This window comes from Medicago truncatula, chromosome 8 (assembly GCF_003473485.1).
Source record: "Medicago truncatula cultivar Jemalong A17 chromosome 8, MtrunA17r5.0-ANR, whole genome shotgun sequence".
Lineage (NCBI taxonomy): Eukaryota > Viridiplantae > Streptophyta > Magnoliopsida > Fabales > Fabaceae > Medicago > Medicago truncatula.
In genome coordinates this window covers 4,834,183-4,856,474 of record NC_053049.1, presented here as the reverse complement: position 1 = coordinate 4,856,474, position 22,292 = coordinate 4,834,183, and the positions used below count along the sequence as shown (strand labels likewise).

General features: G+C 32.7%; 1 protein-coding gene and 1 pseudogene across 2 annotated transcripts; both read left to right on the top strand.

Moving 5' to 3' along the window:
- The first annotated feature begins 668 nt into the window (after positions 1-668).
- Positions 669-10,487, top strand: LOC25500365 (putative leucine-rich repeat receptor-like protein kinase At2g19210; annotated as a pseudogene).
- Positions 10,488-15,464: 4,977 nt separating this feature from the next.
- On the top strand, positions 15,465-21,216 carry LOC25500364 (probable LRR receptor-like serine/threonine-protein kinase At1g05700). Of its 2 annotated transcripts, none has more exons than XM_013588763.3 (13): positions 15,465-15,646; positions 15,756-16,299; positions 16,798-17,276; positions 17,530-17,668; positions 17,789-17,860; positions 18,111-18,182; positions 18,278-18,358; positions 18,574-18,716; positions 19,109-19,323; positions 19,455-19,581; positions 19,678-19,740; positions 19,816-20,005; positions 20,508-21,216. In XM_013588763.3, exons 1-13 carry the CDS (start codon positions 15,580-15,582, stop codon positions 20,911-20,913), a joined length of 2,598 nt encoding a protein of 865 aa, XP_013444217.1. In that variant the 5' UTR covers positions 15,465-15,579; the 3' UTR covers positions 20,914-21,216. The 2 variants fall into 2 exon arrangements, with proteins under 2 accessions (XP_013444217.1, XP_024629142.1); XM_024773374.2 differs by lacking the exon at positions 15,465-15,646 and adding an exon at positions 16,407-16,623 and having other exon boundaries at positions 16,189-16,320.
- Positions 21,217-22,292: the final 1,076 nt, after the last annotated feature.

Sequence of the window (22,292 nt, the reverse complement as noted above, 5' to 3'; positions counted from 1 at the left end):
TATGTAATAATAAAATAGACAAAGAAGCAAATAGTATTAAATAACTGTCCAACAAAAAGATGGAATATATTCGATTTTGCGCAGAAGCATCTAACACGAGCTTCAAACTAAATTAATTGTAGAGTCTCTGAATCAGTTAGCCTCTAATGAAACCAAACATTATAGAATATTAATACTCATAGTGTGTGTCTAATCCAACGAACTACGAGTCTTCTGAATCAATAAATGATTCAAATTGTTGTTTGATAATGTTGCTCTTAATAAACTTCGGAAACATTGTAGACAGATTATATCGAGACACATTTCATAATATATTTTTGTGATTAATTTGTTTTTAATCATAAAGAGTCTATCTAATGACTTTACGATTATAAACTTTCCCAACATATTCAAACATTAGTTTTAAGTAGTTAGGAATGAAACAAACATTTTTATCCTTATATTCTTGGAAAAGTTATTTCCTAAAATAAATCTAATATACTTGAAACAAATGCCCCCTTCATAATAGTTCTTTTCGTGTTAGCCCTTCGGTTCGTAGGAAAAAGAGGTCTTAATAATTTAGATTTCGACCGAGAGGTAAGTAAAACCTGAGCGTAAACAAAAGAGGTCTTAGTAATTTAGATTTCAACCGAAAGGTAAGTAAAACCTGAACGTAAACTATTCTACCGATGCGAACTCTGGTTCTGCTGAACGATACATTTAATGTCTCTAATGAAATTAACTCCAAGGAAAGGAGTCTAAAGTAAATAACTAAAAGATAAAAAATTTGACAGCGTTGTGTATGTAGATTGAAGTGGAATGTGACTCTCTAGCAATATAAATGCTTCCTTGTATTAGCAGCATTCATACAAGATTGATCAGAATGTTGCTGCATTGCATTTTCTTTCGGTATTACTTGGTGTCCTCACAATTTTGGTTTTGATACAAGCTCAGGATCAATCAGGTTTGATTAGGAATTTTTCTATAGCTGCTTTATGTCACATTTTTGTTACTAGTAATTATTATTGTAGCTGAAGTTATCTTAATTTGTTCCTAAATTTATATGTATCAGGATTCATTAGCTTAGACTGCGGTCTACCTGAACATTTGAGCTATTCTGATATAAGCAGAGGCATAAATTACATTTCAGATGCCAAATTAGTAGATACAGGTGTAAGTCGTAAGAGTATAGCACCTACAGAGAATATTATTAAACTAAACTATTTAAGGAGCTTTCCTAGTGGAGTAGGAAATTGTTACAAAGTATATGTAACAAGTGGTACTAAATATTTAGGCTAATTATTCATGAACACCCTTTTTTCATACCACTCTATACACACCCTTCATTATTCAATCACACACTGCTATCTGTTTAAGTGGGTCCCACAAAAAAAAAAACACAATTTGTTTGACTCTCTCTCTCTTCCATCTCTTTCATCCACCTCTTCTCTCTCAAATTGTTTTCCCTTCTCTCTCTCAACGTGCTCTCTCTTTCTCATCTCTCAGGTTTGTGACGGCGTGCGACTTTGGTGGTGATGGACGGAGTTTTGTGTGGTGGTCGGAGAGGCGTGAGGACGGAGGTAACAAAGTTGACGGAGATGAAGACGGCGACGGCGGAGATACCAGTTTTGAAAGGAAAGGATGGGAGATAGTCGTTTACATAGCCGTCACCGGAAAAGAAGTGGGGGTTGGTGGCGGTGATGGTGAGCTTTGGGGTGAGGATGGTGTACGACATTGGAGGGTGGGTTGGCCGGTGGACTTGTTCGAAAAGGGAGAACGGCGGAGGGAGAAAGGAGAAAGGAAAAAGAGAGAAGGAAGAGAGTGACTGAGGGAGGGGAACGTTTCAATTTCTATAAAAAAAAAAAAATTGTTTGAGCTGACACTCTTTTATGGCAGGTGAGAGGTGTAGAGTGGTATCATGCCATGTAAGGTTGTTTACGTATCAGCTCTCATTATATTTAATTAGAGCTACTTTCTATTATGGTAATTATGATGATTTAAATGACCCTCCACAATTTGATCTTCATTTTGGAGCAAATGTTTGGGATACAGTAAAGTTCACAATTGCATCACTCACTACAATCAAGGAGATCATTTACACTCCATCACAAGATTACATACAACCATGTCTTGTTAACACAGGCAAAGGGACTCCATTCATTTCAGCCATAGAATTGAGGCCTTTGAACAATAGAGCTTATGTCACAAACTCAGTATTATCACTCTTCAAGCAATATGATTTAGGTTCCATCACAGACTTAGAATACAGGTAAAAAGAATAGACTGCATGGAATCAGCTAGAAACATAGTAATTAGCTAACTTTGATATTTATATAAATAAATAACATCAAAGTTAATAATGTCACATATTTTTGGTCATGTACAAACAATAGGTACAAAGATGATGTTTATGACCGCATCTGGTTTCCTTGTGAATTATCCAGTGATTCGAGACGATTAATCATCTCACTTAACAATGATGATCTAGATCAGAATGAATATACACTACCAAAATATCACAGTTTATTATAAATGACCAATTCTACTTCTGTTTGCACTCTATACTATCACCTCAAATATCACAGTTAATGGATCCGAGATACATATATACCAGAAAGTAAGTACCTCTTGGGCAGGACTTTTCACTGGAGCCACAAGATATCAATTTTCCCTTCCATCCATCCCCCTAAATGCCTTTGAGATTTACAAGGCAAAAGACTTCATACAATCAGAAACTGATCAAGATGATGGTATAAGACCCTCTTAATATATTTTCTTATTTTCAACTGTGTTTTTTTTTATTTTTTAATCAGCAAATAATATTAGGCACGGCTAGCACAAGGAGCACTTGACCGGCAAGGAGGAAAAAGAGTACAATTAGGCACCACTAAAATACAGCAGTGCTCCAACAATTACACAACTCAATAAAAAACCCCCTATTAACCCAACTCAAAAAACGAGCAGGCACTAACACAAACAATGAACAACAGAACCCAAACAGAAAAACACCTAACAAACAGACCAACTACAATCATTCCTAAAGAAGCAGCTTAGAAGCTAACTGCCTACACCAGAACCGAAAACCAGCACCGCAACAGACTGTTAAACCAGAGAAACACGACTACAGAACAACCAGAAGGCCACCAAACAGCCACACAGCCAAAGAAGCCAGCATCACCGCAACAAACAATCCTTCAGATTCCAATTCCACTCATAAAACAAAAACGCGTACGAATTCAACCTACCCAAAAACCATCTCCAAGACAACACCTTAACAGATTCCAACAGCTCCTCCACATCTGTCACAACATTGTTGAAAATTCTGTCATTCCTCGCTTTCCAAATACTCCAAATTGCAGCATGCCAAATTAATCTACCACCCCTGCGCAGCTTTTTGTTCAAAAACTCACCATTCCAACATTGCCACATAATAAACAGATTAGGAGGAATTAAAAAATTAAATTCCAACCACTCCATAAGCTTACACCAGACCTTACCAACCCCTTCGCAATGAAGAAAAATATGTGTTGAATCTTCAATCGAATTATTGCACCAAACACACTGTAGAGAGCTATCCGGTGGGAGCGAGTTTCTTATAGCAAGGTTGATCTTTGTTGGGATTCTATCGTGAAGAAGTTTCCAAGTAAAAACCACCACTTTCGACGGTGCCGGGCTCTTCCAAATATGCGAGAAAACCTTCCTCGGGAGACCATCAAGATCTTCCTCCCTTATCATCAATGTTTCCAATTTAGAATACATTGATTTTACCGAAAAAGCACCTTCCTCATCCAACCTCCAAATCCAATCATCCCCCTCCTCGCCCAAGACAAACCCATTCAAATCCTCGAGCAAATCATGAAGAAGTAAATCCTCCCACACAAAAAGGTCCCTTCTCCAACTAAAAGCCCACCAACCTCCAAGACCGTCTCTCTCCCATAAATCTTCAATAAAAGCCTCTTTCTGATTAGACAAGGAGAACAATCTTGGATATTTCACCCTAACGGAACTATTACCCGTCCAAAACCCATCCCAAAAGCTCGTAGTCCGCCCATTACCAACCCTCCGCAACACCTCCGAGTTAAACCAATTAAGCCCATCTCCATCTCCCAAGTTGACAACATCCTTCCACCACCGAGATGCATAGTTAGGACAATTAGCACCCCCCAATAATAAAGGTTCACCAACACCCTGACCATATTTCTCCCTAAGAACCTCCTTCCAAAACGAACTCCCTTCATGCAAAAGCCTCCACCGCCATTTTGCTAAAAGGCTTAAGTTCACCACCCTAATATCCCTCACCCCCAAACCTCCATCCCCTTTAGGTTGACACACCACCTTCCACTTCACCCAATTAATGCCCCTACCACCCTCCACACCACCCCAAAGGAACTCCCTTTGAATTCTCACCTCTTTCCTCCACACTTTAGAAGGCATTTTCATAAATGACAAATAATAAATAGGAATGGAGTTCAACACCGAATTAAGCAGCACCACTCTCCCACCAAGGCTAATGAATTTATTCCCCCAACTAAACAATCTATTTGTTAGAAGATTCAACAAAGGTTCCCAAGTGGCCACTCTTCCCGGATTCGCCCCCACCGGAAGGCCCAAATAGTTAAAAGGAATGCAACCTTGACTACAATTCAGAAAATCACACGCCATATTCATAAACTCGGCCGTGACATTAATACCCACCAAACAACTTTTGAAAAAATTAACTTTCAACCCAGAAGTCATCTCGAAACCTCTCAATAAGGCCTTGAGTATCCAAAGATTCTCAACCGTAGCTTTCCCAATACAAATGGTGTCGTCAGCATATTGAAGATGTGAGACAACCATCCCCTCACTCCGGAACTTAAACCCTTCATACATCTCCAATCTCACCACATTCCTCATCAAGCCACCAAATCCTTCGGCTACCAAAAGGAATAAAAAAGGAGCTAACGGATCACCTTGCTTAAGACCTCTTTGGATATTAATCTCTTCCGTCGGGCTACCATTGACAAGAATAGACATACTCCCCCCACAAACACAACTCTTCATCCACCCCACCCACTTAGAACAAAAGCCCATCCTTCTCATCATATACACCAAAAAACCCCAATCCACCGAATCATAAGCCTTCTCAAAGTCCACCTTAAGCACCAAACTCTCCTTCTTCGACTTCTTAGCAAAATCAACCACCTCATTCACCACTAAAACCCCGTCCACCAAGTTCCAACCTTTAAGAAAAGCCGATTGGGATGATGAAATCAACTGTCCCATTACCTTTGCCAACCTTCTCGCCAACACCTTCGAAAGAATTTTATAAAGACACCCAAGCAAAGAAATGGGACGAAAATCCTTAAAAGCCAAAGGGGAAGAAATCTTTGGAATTAAAGCTACAAAGTAAGCTAACATACTCTTCGGTAAAACCTCATTAGCGTGAAATTGATCAAACATAATTCTAACTTCATCCTTTATCAAATACCAAAAATTCTTCACAAACGCAAAGTTAAAACCATCGAGACCCGGGCTCTTGTTCCCATCACTTTCTTTCACCACACTCTCTAATTCTTCCATCAAAAAAGGAGCCACCAAATCCTCATTATCCCCTACAGACAAATTAGCAAAAGAGACACCATCAAGGTTCGGTCTCTCCCAAGCCGAGGCCTCCACCTGCCTAGAGAAAAACTCCACCGCTTCTTTTCTAACCTCCATCGGAGCTTGCACCCATCTATCTCCCACCTTAACGGCCTTGATAAAATTACGACTATTTCTCAAATTAACACACTTGTGGAAAAATTTAGAATTTCCATCCCCATCCTTCAACCATTTAGCTCTTGATCTTTGCACCCACATCAAATGCCTTGCTCTCAAAAGCCTCCATAGTTCAGATTATAGTGACTCAGTGGAAGGAATTCCAAATGATAATATGTTGCTTAAACATTGTCTAAAACAGAGGCACAAGCGTAAACAAGGAAAGGGGAATTTCAGTTTGATAGGGGCTCCAAAATTTGCGTGTCTTTCTGAAATGTCTAAACAGAGGAAAATAGATAAAAAGGGTGTGTCCAATACGACAGTGTACCAAGGTGGCTCGATTCTGTTGCGAAATGATGGTGCGTGTTCCTTCCCCAACAGATTAATTGAAATATATATCATCCTCCAAAGACATACCCCCATGCTTCTTTCCTTGAAAAGTCTTCTCTAAACCTTCCTTTTGTCTCGTCATCATTAAATGAGAATTGGCCTTAGGAACCGTAGGAGCAGAAGGAGGGTCCCCCATCCGTACAGCAGTATGGATAATTATTCTTTTTATCAACATATAATGATGAATGTCTAAATCAAAATAATACTACAAATTTTCTTAATTTCCGTGATTTTGTGAACAATATACTATATGTAAGGAAGGAGGTATTATGAGAATTTTAAGTGTCATTTGTGGTGTAAAGTAAACAATGTGCAAATTGGCTTTAAATCCTAATTGAACTGTTTTCTGAATACCAAATGCTAGTTGATACTATCACAAACATCAAGGATGCTTATGGGGTGGCTAGAAATTGGCAAGGAGATCCATGTGGTCCTGTGAAATATATGTGGGAAGTCCTAAACTGTAGTATTGATGGCTATAGCATTCCAAGAATCACATCTTTGTAAGTTTACAATTCCTTAAATAAACTGTATGCATAACTTCAAAAACTTCAATTGTGCTCTGACTGAAAGAATGTTTGAAAATGGAACCAACCAGGGATTTGTCTTCAAGTGGATTGACAGGGGAGATATCATCTTCCATATCGAAGCTCACTATGTTACAGTACTTGTAAGTTCCTAATCTCATTCTGTTAAATAAAGGGCGGCCTCTGGTATGTTCAGAAGGAGGATTTGGGAATTTAGGGAAGACTTTATTTTTCTTTTCTAAATTAATGGAGCAATAAAATCTTTCAACTTTTACATATTGTTAGCTCAACTTTTTAAAAATCTCAAATATATACTAAATATACACAGTGCTTTATGCCTGCAAGCGGGGGAGACAGTTGCTATAAATCTCATTTGGTTAAATGGTGAAACCATATGCATTCAATAAGATTATTATTCTCTCTTTATTGGAGATTTAAAATTTTAACACTGCATTTAAATTCTATCCTTTCAGAAATTTATCTAACAATAGCTTAAACGGTCCATACCTGATTTTCTGATGCAACTACGATCGCTAAAAGTCTTGTAAGTCCCATGTTGATGAATCAAATGTAATTTCATTGATTATTAGCATAAAAGATAAAAAAAAAAAAACTGTTGTATTTATTTGTCATGTGTTCGCAGAAATGTAGGGAAGAATAAACTCTCAGGGTTAGTTCCAAGTGAACTCCATGAGAGACATAAATCAGGTTCACTATCATTGAGGTATGCTCTATACTCAAAGCTACGAATACATATTTTCTATAATTTCTCTACCATTTTCAAAGTAGATCCTTATCCATCATTTTCCTTTCTCAAATTTCGATTTTAGATTCCCCACTATTACGGATTTGGTTGGTATTGAATGAGGTGGAAGAGAAGGGATTTGGGTGGAAGACGTTGTAAATATTTATCTAACAATACTAACTACTAACATTTTTCATTCAACAAAAAAAGTACTAACAATTGTCATTTAACAAAAAAAAAAAAAAAACAATTTTGGCTGTGAATTAGTTGGACGTTGTAACTATATTCTTGAATATATCTTAATTACAAACAAATCTCTAATTGTACCTTTTTGATAATAATTTTATGAGTTTTGATAACATTACTAACAATAGATACATTTAGATCTACATTTGTAATTGATATATTCAGAGACTATAGTGACAACTTCACACACATTAAGGACCAATGTTGTTGTTTACTCTTATGAATTTAGTTCTGGATGAGGAAGAAGAACCAAGAAATTCAATCCTTCAGTTTCGTCCAGACAGAAGTGTCACATTCATGTCTACTAACAAAATAGAAGATAATCTAGTAACTTAAAAGTTTGTCTTATACAAATATCATCAATGATATGATATGATAACTAATATTTTAGCACCTTTGACATTTTTCAGTGTAGATGATAATCCTGATCTTTGTATGACGGAATCTTGTGGAAAGAAGAATTTTTTTGTACCACTTATTATTATTGCATTAATTGTAATGCTTTTGATTTTTCTTGGATATTGGATATTCAGAACACAAAAAGGTACTTCAATGGTTTCAGTTTTCGCTCAATAATTGAATGATCGTTACATTATGTTGAAGTCATAAACAAATTCATTATGGTAGAAACCATGTAGTTACTTGATGACAGAAAAATGGTTTTGTTCCAATCTCTATATCCACAATCATGTTTAAATTTTGTCCACATCCTTGCTTAATTATTTTTATTTATCACTATATCCATATTCATGTTTAATTTTTTTCAACATCCTTGCTTATTTTCATTCAATTTTCCTTATCACTTCAGCTACGTGCTTAAATTCTAAGAAAAGGCGTTCAATGAAATCAAAGAATCAAACATTCAGTTACGCTGAAATTCTCAATATTACGAATAACTTCAAAACTATTACTGGAGAAGGAGGATTTGGAAAAGTTTACATTGGCTTTTTACAAGATCACACTCAAGTGGCTGTAAAAATGCTTTCAAAATCATCAAAGCAAGGTTATAAGTAATTTCAATCTGAGGTTAGTTATTGGATTCAAGTTAATCAAACCACAACATATTCAATTATGATTTTATTCAAGTAATAGTATTTAAGTTAAGAATGCTACAATAGTTTCCATAGTTAACTTTGGTAGATATAATATTAACTCAAAATGCAGGCGGAACTTCTAATGATTGTTCATCATAGAAATTTGGTCTCTCTCATTGGATATTGTGATGAAGGCAAAAGCAAAGCATTGGTTTATGAATACATGGCCAAAGGAAATCTCCAATAACACTTAATAGGTAATTATGTACTGTCTTTCTCTTGCTTAATTGCAGCTTTGGTCTTCTTATTTTTCTCCGTTCACGGAATTGGTCCCCCTTTAAAAAATATTTTGTTGGCCCCACTGTCTTATTTTTATTGATGTGCAGGAAACCTAATCCACTTGGAAGAATTTTTTTCTATGTTTTCATTTTAAAGTGTGCTTATAAAAAATTCAGAGACTAATGCGTATCTATTTGCATGCAGAGAATTATACAAATGTCTTAAAATGGAATGAGAGACTCAAAATTGCAGTTGATGCAGCACATGGTAATTTTCACTTTCTTGTACGTTTGTTACTTATTCTACTCTTTACATTGAACTAATTTGTTGGATTTTCAGGATTGGAATATCTGCATAATGGATGTAATCCACCTATTATGCATAGAGATTCGAAGCCTACCAACATATTACTAGACCAGAATATGCATGCCAAGATCGCTGATTTTGGCCTAAGTAGAGCTTTTGGTAACGATATTGATTCTCATATATCCACCCAACCTGCTGGCACACTAGGTTATGTTGATCCTGCGTAAGTACAAAATGGCGATATAAAAAAAAAAGACCATATTTCAATGTTTTGGGGCATGCAGTTTGCATAAATATTCACTTCAAAACACAATAACTTATCTTTGAAGTTTGATCTCTCAATCTCTCTAATTTTATTTATCACAAGGTAGACAATTTATAAGAAGAAGCCTCACATAACACTTAAAACTGAAATAACCAATTAATAACATGCCGTAAGAAACTTCCTTCCGAAATGATGCAACATGTGTTCATATCTTGAATGTCAATTCTACAACATTTTTGACTGTTACAAATTTTTTAAACACTACTATACATGTTTACGAATTAAGTTTTATTATAGATTGGATGTAATTTTGCTTTAGGAAAGTTGAGATAAGTGTATCAATGAGCTTAATAAATCTTTTCGGGTACTATATTAGTAATATTATTGACAAAAAAGTGTTGTTTATTTTGACCTATAGTTTGTATAATTGAACATTAGATTGACAAAAAAGAGTTGTTTATTTTGATATAATTTTGTTTGTTTGTTTTTTTTAATAGATATCAGAGAACAGGAAACACAAATAAAAAAAAATGATATCTACAGCTTTGGAATAATTCTATTTGTGTTGATCACTGGTCGTCAAGCAATAGTAAAAGCAGCTGGAGAAAACATTCATATACTTCAACGGGTTATTCCCATAATTGAAGGTGGAGATATTCAGAAACATTTTGATCCAAAGTTGGAGGGTAAATTTAGATTCAGTTCAGCACGAAAAACTGTAGAGATTGCCATGTCATGCATTTCACCAAATGCAGCAGAAAGGCCAGACATGATCCAAATATTGGGAGAATTGAGGGAGTGTCTATCTTTGGAGATGGTTCAGAGAAATAATGGAAACACGAAACCTAGAGATGAATTGGTTTATGTAGCTACTGTATCAGAAACCATTCCTTTAGCTAGATAACCACCATTTATAATTATATTAAGTGTCACTCCAAATGTCCTAGTACATTACTCCTTGTGTTATATGCAATAATTTATATCTTGGAAGTTTTTTAGGAATAAAAAAAAAGGTCAAGTAATCATTTTTCTCATTGAATGTATAATGAGAAACCACAATAGTCCTCAATGTAGTGAAATCCTAAAGTAGTCCTAATTGGTACCTTGTTGATCAAAATAGTGTCTCAAACATAATAACAACCAAAATAAATTAAAAAGAGTTTTCAGGTTTAGGGACGTCACGTATTATTTTGACCAACAGAATGCACAATCAAAAACTATTTTCTAACTTCGCTAAATTGAAGGGCTATTGTGACTATTCGTTATACATTCAAGGATCAAAAGACTTTGTTTTTAATACACCAACTTTTACTTTTGGTACTTCTAAAAATTTCATTCGAATTTTGATCTAATTAAATTTTCTGTTATCAATTTTAGCTACAGTTTATTTGCAGAATTTCATGGTTTATGTTCAAAGTGACATTTTTAATTTTTTTTTGACAAAAGTGACATTTTTGATAATATGTCATTGATATAAACTTCAAATATAATTAGTTAAATAATTTAATTTTTTAATCTTTTTTTATTAATTTATCTATAATTTCACCAACTGATAGTTATATATAATTTTTAGGCTAAATTACACATTTGACCTTTAAGTTATTTTTAGATTTCGCTTTGGTCCCCCTACACCTCTTTCTATCATTTTGGTCCCTTAAGTTATAGACATTGTATAATTCTGTTATATATTTTGTTGTTTTATTTTAGTCCCTTAAGTTATAAATGTTGGACACATTGGTCTCTTAAGTATGTTCACATGAAATGTGCTTGCGGGTAGGAAAAATCCTCAATTACCGAACGAATGTATCCTACGGATTTTTTCACTTTACTTGCGGATGTACCTTTTATGCGGATCCTAAAATCCTAAGGAAACAATTAACCACGAAGGTATCACCTGGGAGTACAAATCCTGGCAAAACCCGCAGGAAACATGTTTCCTGCGGAATTTTCATCCAAATCCGAAGGTATTTCTGCAGGAAAATCGAGATTTTCTAGTAGTATAGTTCCACTAAAAAAAATATTGTTGTCAAACTCTAAAGTGTCATAATTTAAATTGTATATTAGTTACAATAAGGGTTTTATATAAGAAGATTCACAATTGCAATCTGGGCCGCAACATAACTATTCTTTATGTTGCAGAAACAACAAAACCACAACGCGACCACAGTTGAGGTCACATCGGCAGCAATAGACAGCAACTCACAATATATCAAGAATCACGACGCGGCTGTAACAGTTAACGCTACCACCTTTTAAAACATTGTATAGTTCCGCTAATAAAAACATTGTATAGCTTGAAACATATCAAAGAGGATGCGGACAAAGTCAACACTGTCTTATTCTCATCATTCTCCTTACCACAATTTGTTTAGGTTATTATTTTTTTTATACTATTTCAACTTAGAAATGTGCGAGAGGAAGGAAAGTATGAATATGAGACCGTTCCTTATTTTTATTGGAGATCGTCTACTTGTTAGTGTCCTCTCAACAAAAAGATAATAATTTACTTGGGAGTGTGTGACAGGTTGTGTTCTTTATAATTAAGCAACGTCTTTTATATATAACAGTTGCATTTGAAAGAAGAAAAACAAGAATATAATTTTAATCAACTAGGATATAAATAAATGAAAATTAATTTAAAATAAAATAATTTGAGTTGAAATAAGATATATTAATTTATTAAGGTATGACTTACATTTTTTATAAATAAAATTAGGTTATATCTTACTTAAAATTTATGTAATGAATTAATAAAATATGGGTGTGAAAATCACTCGATAGTTGCTGATTATATTAATTACCCAATGGTTGGTTGTTTATCAATTTGCCAATGAAGATCCTTCAAAAAAAATAATTCAATTTGCCAATGAAGATGTTTAGAAAATCTACTCTCTCCATAACTTAATAAGATTTTTTATTTTTTAAGTCACATAATAAGATGATAAATCAAAAGAATAAAATAAAATTGTGTAGCAATTGAACAATTTTTTTAATATATTAAATATTAATTATTGTCACAAATGTATACCAGAAAGATAATGACTTGAGTATTAAAAAAATAGGGTTAATTTGTTTTTTGTCTATATAAATATTTTAATTTTTTTTAGTTCTTCTAAAATTTTCTTTAACTTTTAGTCCCTAAAATTTTTTTCATCACCACTTTTGATCCATACTTTTAAGTCAACTCATGTGTACTCCCTCCGGTCACATTTTTTTAACAAAAAACAATTTTTAAAGTTCATTTAATAACTAATATATCCAGTCTATATTTAAGTCAGATAATTTAAAATTTTGATTTTTTTTTTCCGGAGTCTTGTTAGTACATTGTAGAATTCTATCAAGCAAAGGTTTAAACCTTTTTTAACAGCGAGATGAATTAAATATGAATTTTAATGTTTTTGGCGCTAAAAATTAATATTTAATTCATGTTAGGTTAAAAAAATTATATTTTTTCGTGAGAGGTTTTTATAATATTCTAAAAATTATTGCAAAAACTCATTTAAATATATGAATGATACACATGACAAATTAATTTTAATTCATGTTATGTTAAAAAATTCTATTTTTGTATGAGTGATTTTTATAATATTCTAAAATTTATTGCAAAAAACTCATTAAAATATGGGAATGATACACATGACTTGAGTTAAAAGCAAGAACCAAAAGTGTGGATGAAAAACGTTTGGGGGACTTTTTCGAAGAAATTTTTTAAGATGACTAAAGAGAAAAATGAAAATATTTATAAAACCCGAAAATATATTTAACCCAAAATAATATAAGTACTACGATACGAACAAAATACAAGAATATTTTAAACAGAATACAACCAGCAAAAACATCTAGAAAGAAAATGAATTTTTATTTAGGAATTTAAAAGAAAATGAAGGAAAAGATAGGGGGGAATGAAGGAGGAAGAATAAGAAATTTTATAATCAGGAATTTTAAAATAAAACCGGGGATCCAATTGTCCTAAAATATTTTTGTAAGAGACCTAAAGGTTTCTTATGTTAGTTTTAAATACTCATGAAACAAGGTAGATGTTGAACTATATCTTTTTTTTTTTTTGAAGAATGTAGAACCATATCTGTTTTTTTGAGAGGAGAAGCATATCTGTTCGTCTCCCTTTAAATATGATGGGAAAATATAATTTATAGTAACTCTTGTGAGACACGCCCCTTGTTAGTAAGGTCTTCACATTTGTTTGCTTCTCTTTAAATATGATATGATATGATAGGTAAGAGTTCTCCATGAAGAAAGTTCTACATTTGTTTGTAGGAGAGTTTGAATAAACGAAACTTGAGTAGACTTAGTATTAACCATAACCATATCAATAACAAATGTGGATTCCATTTTAAATTTTACCCAGGTAAGATTTAGTTTTTGGGCGAGCATGATTCCCGAATGTAGAAGTATAATTAAGCTTAGAAAATTTTTGAGGACAAAAACTCGAAGAAAATTTTTAAAGTATATTTTTTAACATAGGAATTTTTTTAAAGTATTAAAAAGTAAAATTTTAAAAATTTGGACTAAAAGTTTAATTAAGCAATATAAACAGACAATTTTATTTGACTAGCATTACTAACAAATACTTTGAGATGCGTCTATAAAAAAAATGACTTTTAAAAGCATTTCTTAATATATTTTTTTGTGATTAATTGATTTTTAAAAAGTAAATCAATTAATCAAGAACAATATATTGGAAAGTACCTACAACAAATTTATTGCTTGGAAGGTATAGATGATGGAGACATACTCTCATTGGTTAAGATCGGATGTCAACTCTACCTTACAGCTGACTATATTCGTTTAATAATATTTTAATACTTTTACAATTTTTCTATATGCGAGAGGATAACTGGATAAGTACAGTTGCAAGCATTTTAATTTTTTTTTTTGGACGCAGGATTTGAAATTTAATTGAAATTCATTTCTTATCTTAAAATGCTAAGTTGCATAAAAGAAATTCTAAAAATGACACTAATAATTTTTTTTTTAAGATGCTAAACAAAATATTTAAAAAACCAACACACGTCCTCTAGGTGTGCCAAAGGAAATTGAAGTATTCAAAGATTACAAAAAGACGATCCACATATACTACCACAAAGTAGTTAAGAAAAATAAAATTATGTCACAACATGAAAAAATAAGAAAAGATTTAACCTCCAAACAAAATACTTAAAATTAAAAACAGCATATAATATTAAAAGACAAATGAGACTTGTTGGAAAAACCCCAAAGACCTCCAAACGGAAGGAAATGCTCAAATAATGACACTAATATAATTAACAGCAGCTCCTCCAAAAAAAATATATAAAAAAACTACTCTCCTCTTTCATAGATGCTTAAAGTACACTACTCTCCTCTCTTATGTTAGAATATACAATCCCCTATTCTTTTATGTAAAACATATTAATAAAGTATTTTTTAAGATGCTAACACACTTCAATTACTCCATTCTCACCTTTTATGTTAAAATATACACTTCTCTCCCTAATATTTTAATTTTAATTTTTAATAGTAAACCAATGAAAGTATAACCCACAATTCTTGTAAAAAAAGAAGAAAAGAAAGTATAATGCACAATTGAGGATTAAAAGAGTGCGTTTTCATTTTATTATAATCAAAACTCGAATACATATATTTGTAATTTAAGCATTTTTTTTAGAAGCGAGTATAATTTATTTTAGGTTTTCATAACATAATAAAGTAGATGAGTGTAATTTAAACTTTTCTTAGGGAGCACGAACTTTTCTGAATGGTGGATTAAAAAAAAATAAAAATATATATTTATGTTTGTTAAAATGGATTAAAGTGTAGTACATAAATAATTTCTTAAAGGAGAAAATTATAATTCAAGCATTTCTTAAAGAAGTCGGTATAATTTATTTTAGGTTTTTATAACATAAGAGATAAGGTGGGTGTAATTTAAGGTTATAAGGAGGCGAATATGATTTACTCATAAAATAAAGGCAGTTGTTTACATAAATAAATTGAAGCGAGATGCAACTCTCTAGCATTATAAATTCTTCGTTGTATAGGAATATCACTCATCAATAATATAAGCAAAAAATGATGGGAACGGTACTGCATTTTCTTTTGGTATTCTTTGTTTTAATAAAAGCTCAAGATCAATCAGGTTTGTTTATAAATTTGCTTATAGCTGCTTTATGTCACATATTAATCACTAGTAATTATTGTAGTTGAAGTTATATATCTTAATTTGTTCCTCAATTTATATATATCAGGATTCATTAGCTTAGATTGTGGTCTACCTGAAAATTTGAACTATTCTTCATCGAAGACAGGCATAAATTACATATCAGATGCCAAATTCATAGATACTGGTGTAAGCAAGAGGATAGCACGTACAGATAAGTTTTCTCTACAGCAACTAGAATATGTGAGAAGCTTTCCAAGTGGAGTGAGAAACTGTTACAACATAAGTGTAACAAGTGGTACTAAATATTTTATCAGAACTTCTTTTCTTTATGGAAACTATGATAATCTAAACAAGCCACCACAATTTGATCTTCACTTTGGAGCTAATGTGTGGGATACAGTGAAGTTGTCCTCCAATGCATCACTCTTCACATTCAGGGAAATCATTTACACTCCGTCGCTAGATTACATACAACCATGTCTTGTTAACACAGGAAAAGGGACTCCATTCATTTCAGCTATAGAATTGAGGCCTTTGAACAATACAGCTTATGTCACATACTCAGCTAAATCTGTATTAACCAACTTCTTCCGATTAGATGTAGGTTCCATCACAAACTTAGAATACAGGTATGAATAGGTTGCATGCAGGTAAGAATACTTTTAGTCTCCCCATGGTATTTTTTTGGTCCTCCACCATTTTTTATGACGTGGTATCATCATTAATGATGTAGCAGTGATGTGGTACAACAACTCTTCAACCTCCACCGCTCCACATAGCTCCTCCGACACCCAATCCTCGATCTTCGTCTCTCAAAGAAGCTTCGAGATCTCATGGTTGTTGAGCTTGAGAAGCTTGATTTTGCAAAGGCAGCACCGTTTCAATTCAAGATCCTCAACTCAGCTGTGCCACAAATTATTAATGATGATGTCATGTAATAAAAAAATGGCCGGGTACAAATAAATCATGCTAAGTTTTTGTCAAAATTGGACCAAAATTCTCGTAAAAATTGGGAACGAAGGTTAATTTTTGTCAAAATAGAGGGATCGAGATTACATTTAAATTTATTAATTAATGATATCAAAGTCAATTTATTGATAATTTTCTTGGTCATGTACAAACAACAGGTACAAAGATGATGTTTTTGACCGCATCTGGTTTCCTTACGGATTCATTGATTGGGCACGATTAAGCACCTCACTTAACAATGATGATCTAGTTCAGAATGATTACGAACCACCAGCAACTGTTATGAGCACTGCTGTTACACCACTAAATGCCAGTGCCCCTTTACAATTCGAATGGGGAACAGATAATGTAAATGACCAATACTACACATATTTTCACTTCAATGAGGTTGAGAAGCTGGCAGAAAATGAAACTAGAGCATTCAATCTCTCAGTGAATGGAAATCATCGGCATGGACCTGTGATACCAGGATACCGGGAAACATATACAATATTTAGTCCAACACCTTTGACTGGAGCCAAAAGCTATCAAATTTCCCTGACTAAGACAGAGAATTCAACCCTTCCACCAATCCTCAATGCCTTTGAGATTTATAAAGTAAAAGACTTCTCACAATCAGAAACTCATCAGGATGATGGTAAGTTAGTCCTTTAGTTTATATGAAAACCATACTATCTTCATCCCTAAATATAACAATCTTTTGGTATATTTTCAACTGCATTCTATAACAACGACTACGATGAAAACATAAACTAATTCTCTTTCATATATGGTTGTAAAACATTACGAATAGTCAACAAATTTAAAATATTTAGGGACGAAGGTTGTATATGAATTTATAGAGTAATTTATGGTATAAAGTAATCCTTTTTTTTAATACGAAATACTAGTTGATACTATCACAAACATCAAGAATGCTTATGGGCTGACTAGAAATTGGGAAGGAGATCCATGTGCCCCTGTGAATTACGTGTGGGAAGGCCTAAACTGCAGTATTGATGGCAATAACATCCCAAGAATCATATCTTTGTAAGTATACAATTCCTTAAACAAAGCTCACTATGTTACAATAACATTCCAAGAATCATATCTTTGTAAGTTTCAAAAACTACAATTATCCTCTGAAGTTATATTTGGAAATGCAACCAGGAATTTGTCTTCAAGTGGATTGACAGGGGAGATATCATCATCCATATCAAAGCTCACTATGTTACAATACTTGTGAGTTCCTAATCTCATTTGATAAGTAAAGAACAAACTAAAATATATTTGGATGAAGACTTTTGGAATTGAGGGAAGACCTTTTAAGAATAAATCAATGATCATCGATCATGATATTACTCTTGCAAGCGGTTAGTCAGTTTCTAGGATAAATCTCAATCAAAGCGGTTAAATGATGAAACCAAATCCACTCGATTAGGACATGATTCTTTCTTTATTGTAATTCTGCATCAAATTTGTTTCCTTTCAGGGATTTATCAAACAATAGCTTAAGCGGTCCCTTACCTGATTTTCTGATGCAACTGCGATCATTAAAAGTCTTGTAAGTCCCATGTCGATGAATCAAATGCAATTTCATTCATTATTAGTATAAAAGATAAAAGAAAAGTGTCATGTTTATTTATTACGTGTTAGCAGAAATGTAGGGAAAAACAAACTTACAGGGTTAGTTCCAAGTGGGCTCCTTGAGAGATCAAAAACAGGTTCACTACTACTGAGGTATGCCTCATACTCAAAGCAATATTAATTCACATTATATTCAAGAAAAAGACAGATTTTCTAAAAAGCTCTTTATAACAATAAATTCATTCAAAAGGCTTGAACTCAATACCTTACTTAAATTATGTGAATCTTATAGTTTCACTCGGAGCAAGATAATGCAAATCTACCTATTATATTATAACTAATTCCTAAGAACCTTTGACTTCTTTCAGTGTGGATGATAATCCTGGTCTTTGTAAGACTGAATCATGCAAAAAGAAGAAGAAATTGTTTGTACCACTTATTGCATCATTTTCAGCATTTATTGTAATCCTCTTGATTTCTCTTGGATTTCGGATGTTCAGAAGACAAACAGGTACTTCTTGAAGGACATAGAAATGAGATCATATTCGCAAATTAAGGATATGTAAATAGGGGTGAACTCTTCAATTTGATTTTAGTTAGTTCCTCGAGGACTTGTTTATATCATGAATGGTGTAGTGTAGTAATCCATTGGTTTGCATGTTCAGCTTGAGCTTTCATTAAGTAAATTTTATAGTTTTATGTTAGAAAAAGGGTACTTAATCATTTATGAAATCAATTTTTTTCTCCTAATATTTATTAGAGTCAACTCTCCGTAAAACTTAAGCTATTCAGTGTTTTATACCTGTGTCATCTAGTGTATAAAATTTATTTCTTTTCTGCAACGGATTTTTTCCCCCCACATTCTTGCATATTTTCATTCTATTTTATTTATCACTGATGTAGTTATATCAAGTTCTAAGGAAAGGGGTTCAATGAAATCAAAACATCAAAAGTTCAGTTACACTGAAATTCTCAATATTACTGATAACTTCAAAACTATTATTGGAGAAGGAGGATTTGGAAAAGTTTACTTTGGCATTCTACAGGATCAAACTCAAGTCGCTGTTAAGATGCTTTCACCATCATCAATGCAAGGTTATAAGGAATTTCAATCAGAGGTTAGACATTGTATTAAAGTTAAAAAAACAACATATTCAATTTTAGTTTAGTTAAGTAATATTTAAAACGAGAATCCTGCATTATTTTCAGTGTTAACTTTGATAGAGATAAAATTTAAATATTAATGCAGGCACAACTTCTAACAATTGTTCATCATAGAAATTTGGTCTCCCTCATTGGATATTGTAATGAAGGTGAAATCAAAGCATTGATTTATGAATACATGGCTAATGGAAATCTGCAACAACAATTATTAGGTAATTATATTTGATTGGCATTGTTAGAATTTCATATGCTTTCGTTTTAGAAACCTTTCTGTTCAGATTTCAATTCAAATGCCTATATGCATGCAGTGGAAAATTCAAAGATCTTAAATTGGAATGAGAGACTTAACATTGCAGTTGATGCAGCATATGGTAATGTATTGTTTATGACAAAATCTTTCTTGCATTATGTACCCTTACATTGCACTTAGTGTGGATAATTTTCAGGATTGGAGTATCTGCATAATGGATGTAAACCACCTATTATGCACAGAGATTTGAAACCATCCAACATATTACTAGATGATGATATGCATGCCAAGATTTCTGATTTTGGGCTAAGTAGAGCTTTTGGTAACGATGTTGATTCTCATATATCCACACGCCCTGCTGGTACATTTGGTTACATTGATCCAGAGTAAGTGCTAATATAAAATGTCAAATTTGATAAACTGAATTTCAATAGTTTTTTAATATTTACTCTGCATAAATATTCATTTCAAGCAGTAGAATTCATGACTTTTTTACGATTTTTAAATTAGTAAATTTATAGTTTAATACAATCTTAATTAGCTAGCTTATAGTTGCAAAATAAATGAATGCACAAAGATTTTAGTGCTAATTAATTATATGACAGGATAGTGTGCAAAAAGTTGTATTAATATGTTTCATTTCCATAGATAATTGCATATACTAGTTTCTTACTAGATTGGGTGTAATAATGTTGCAGAACAGTTGAGATTAATTTACTATTGCACTTCTTATTCTTTCTAAATAAAGCTTTTTGGGTTTTTGACAAGTTCTTGATACTAGACAAAATATTTGTTTATTTATGTCAATAATTTTTAAAATGAAAGAAAAGAAGCAATTCATAAGCATAACAGTCACTAATGCAGTTTAATTGTTTTTTTCCATAATAGATTTCAAAGAACCGGAAACACAAATAAGAAAAACGATATCTACAGCTTTGGGATTATTCTATTTGAGTTGATCACTGGCCAAAAAGCACTAATAAAAGCATCTGAAAAAACCATTCACATACTTGAATGGGTTATTCCCATAGTTGAAGGAGGAGATATTCAAAATGTTGTTGATTTAAGGTTGCAGGGTGAATTTAGCATCAATTCAGCATGGAAAGCTGTAGAGATTGCCATGTCATGCACTTCACCGAATGCAATTGAAAGGCCGGACATGAGCCAAATATTGGTAGATCTAAAGGAATGTCTATCTTTGGACATGGTTCAGAGAAACTATGGAAGCACAAGAGCTATAGATGATATGATTTCTTTAGCTACTGTATCTGAAACCACTCTTTCAGCTCGATAACCACCATTTATAATGATCTCTTTGTCCTATATATCCAGTGTCACTCCAAATGTCATAGTAAATTAGTACTTGTTGTATTACATATAATAATTTGTATTCTGAAAGTCTTCCAGGAATACAAGGAGTTGTGTGCCAACTCCAATAGATTGAGTGATGCTTAATTAGAAGCATTGTATTTCTCCCAAACTATCAGGTAGAACAATGTACATGTAAAATTAAATAAGTTGTTAGTTGTTACTCTAAATACCAAAATTTGATCCATGCTTATATTCTGACTTACAATGTCACGATGACTGACTGATATCTAATTTTTGAAAGGTTCTTTTATTTTATTTATTTTTTTAAATTTACTAGCTTCTCCAATTAATGTGTTTTCTATATGAATGAAATCATTATGAGGAATTTCTATCAGTGTCAAAGTTTGTAAAACGAGCTTTTTGAAGAAAATGGAAACAATATACAAGAAACTATCAAGGGTTCAGCCCTTCCAAATACAAAGGCTTTAGGTTAGACACTGCATGTGAGATAGTTTATGATTTACTCTTCGAGCTACACATTATTGGTTATGTGGTTGCAGCTAGGGGTGGGCATGGTTCGGTTAACCATCAAAACCGAACCGAACTGAACCAAATTGATAAAATGGTTCGGGAAAATTGAACCGAACCGTTTAAAGTTTGGAAGTAACCAAACTGAACCTAAGTTATGGTTCGGTTAACCATTTGCTTACCTATTAACCGAACCAAACCGAACCAAAATAAATATTTTTTATCCAATGAATAAAACCACTTTTATTAAAAAAAATAACAAATTAAAATTAAAATCTAGAATAGTTTATTTCTTCAAAACAACTTATCTTATGCAAAACAACTTATTAATATCTCTTTTAAAAAAAAACGGCTTATTTTATGCAAAACTTCTCTAAAAAAACAGCTTATTTTAAAACAACTTATTTTATGCAAAAAAAAACTTATTTTTAAAAACAGCTTATTTTTGCAAAACAACTTATTATAAAAAACATCTTATTCAAAAAAGTTTATTTTATGAAAAACAGCTTATTACGATCTCTTTTTAAAAAATAGCTTATTCAAAACAGCTTATTTTATGCAAAACAACTTATTTTGTGAAAACAGCTTATTTTAAAAAACAACTTATTTTAAAAACTACTTAGTTTGGAACAATATTTAGTTGAATCTAGCACAGTGGTGCAATTTAAACTCATAACAAATATTTTGACGGTTTTAACTAGTGATGTTTGCAGCGGCTTCTTATCTAAAAAGTGGAAACTACAGATGCAGATCATGACAAAGCTAATTAGCTTATACTCAAAGTTTAGCTTGTGAAGCAGCAAAATAAATTTAACGGGCGTGAGCAATGCTTTA

Coding starts and splice junctions, on each gene's coding strand:
- LOC25500364 (XM_013588763.3), top strand. CDS start 15,580: ATGATGGGAACGGTACTGCATTTTCTTTTGGTATTCTTTGTTTTAATA. Junction 17,669..17,788: donor ATCCCAAGAATCATATCTTT/GTAAGTATACAA, acceptor AAATGCAACCAG/GAATTTGTCTTCAAGTGGAT. Junction 18,717..19,108: donor GATGTTCAGAAGACAAACAG/GTACTTCTTGAA, acceptor TCACTGATGTAG/TTATATCAAGTTCTAAGGAA.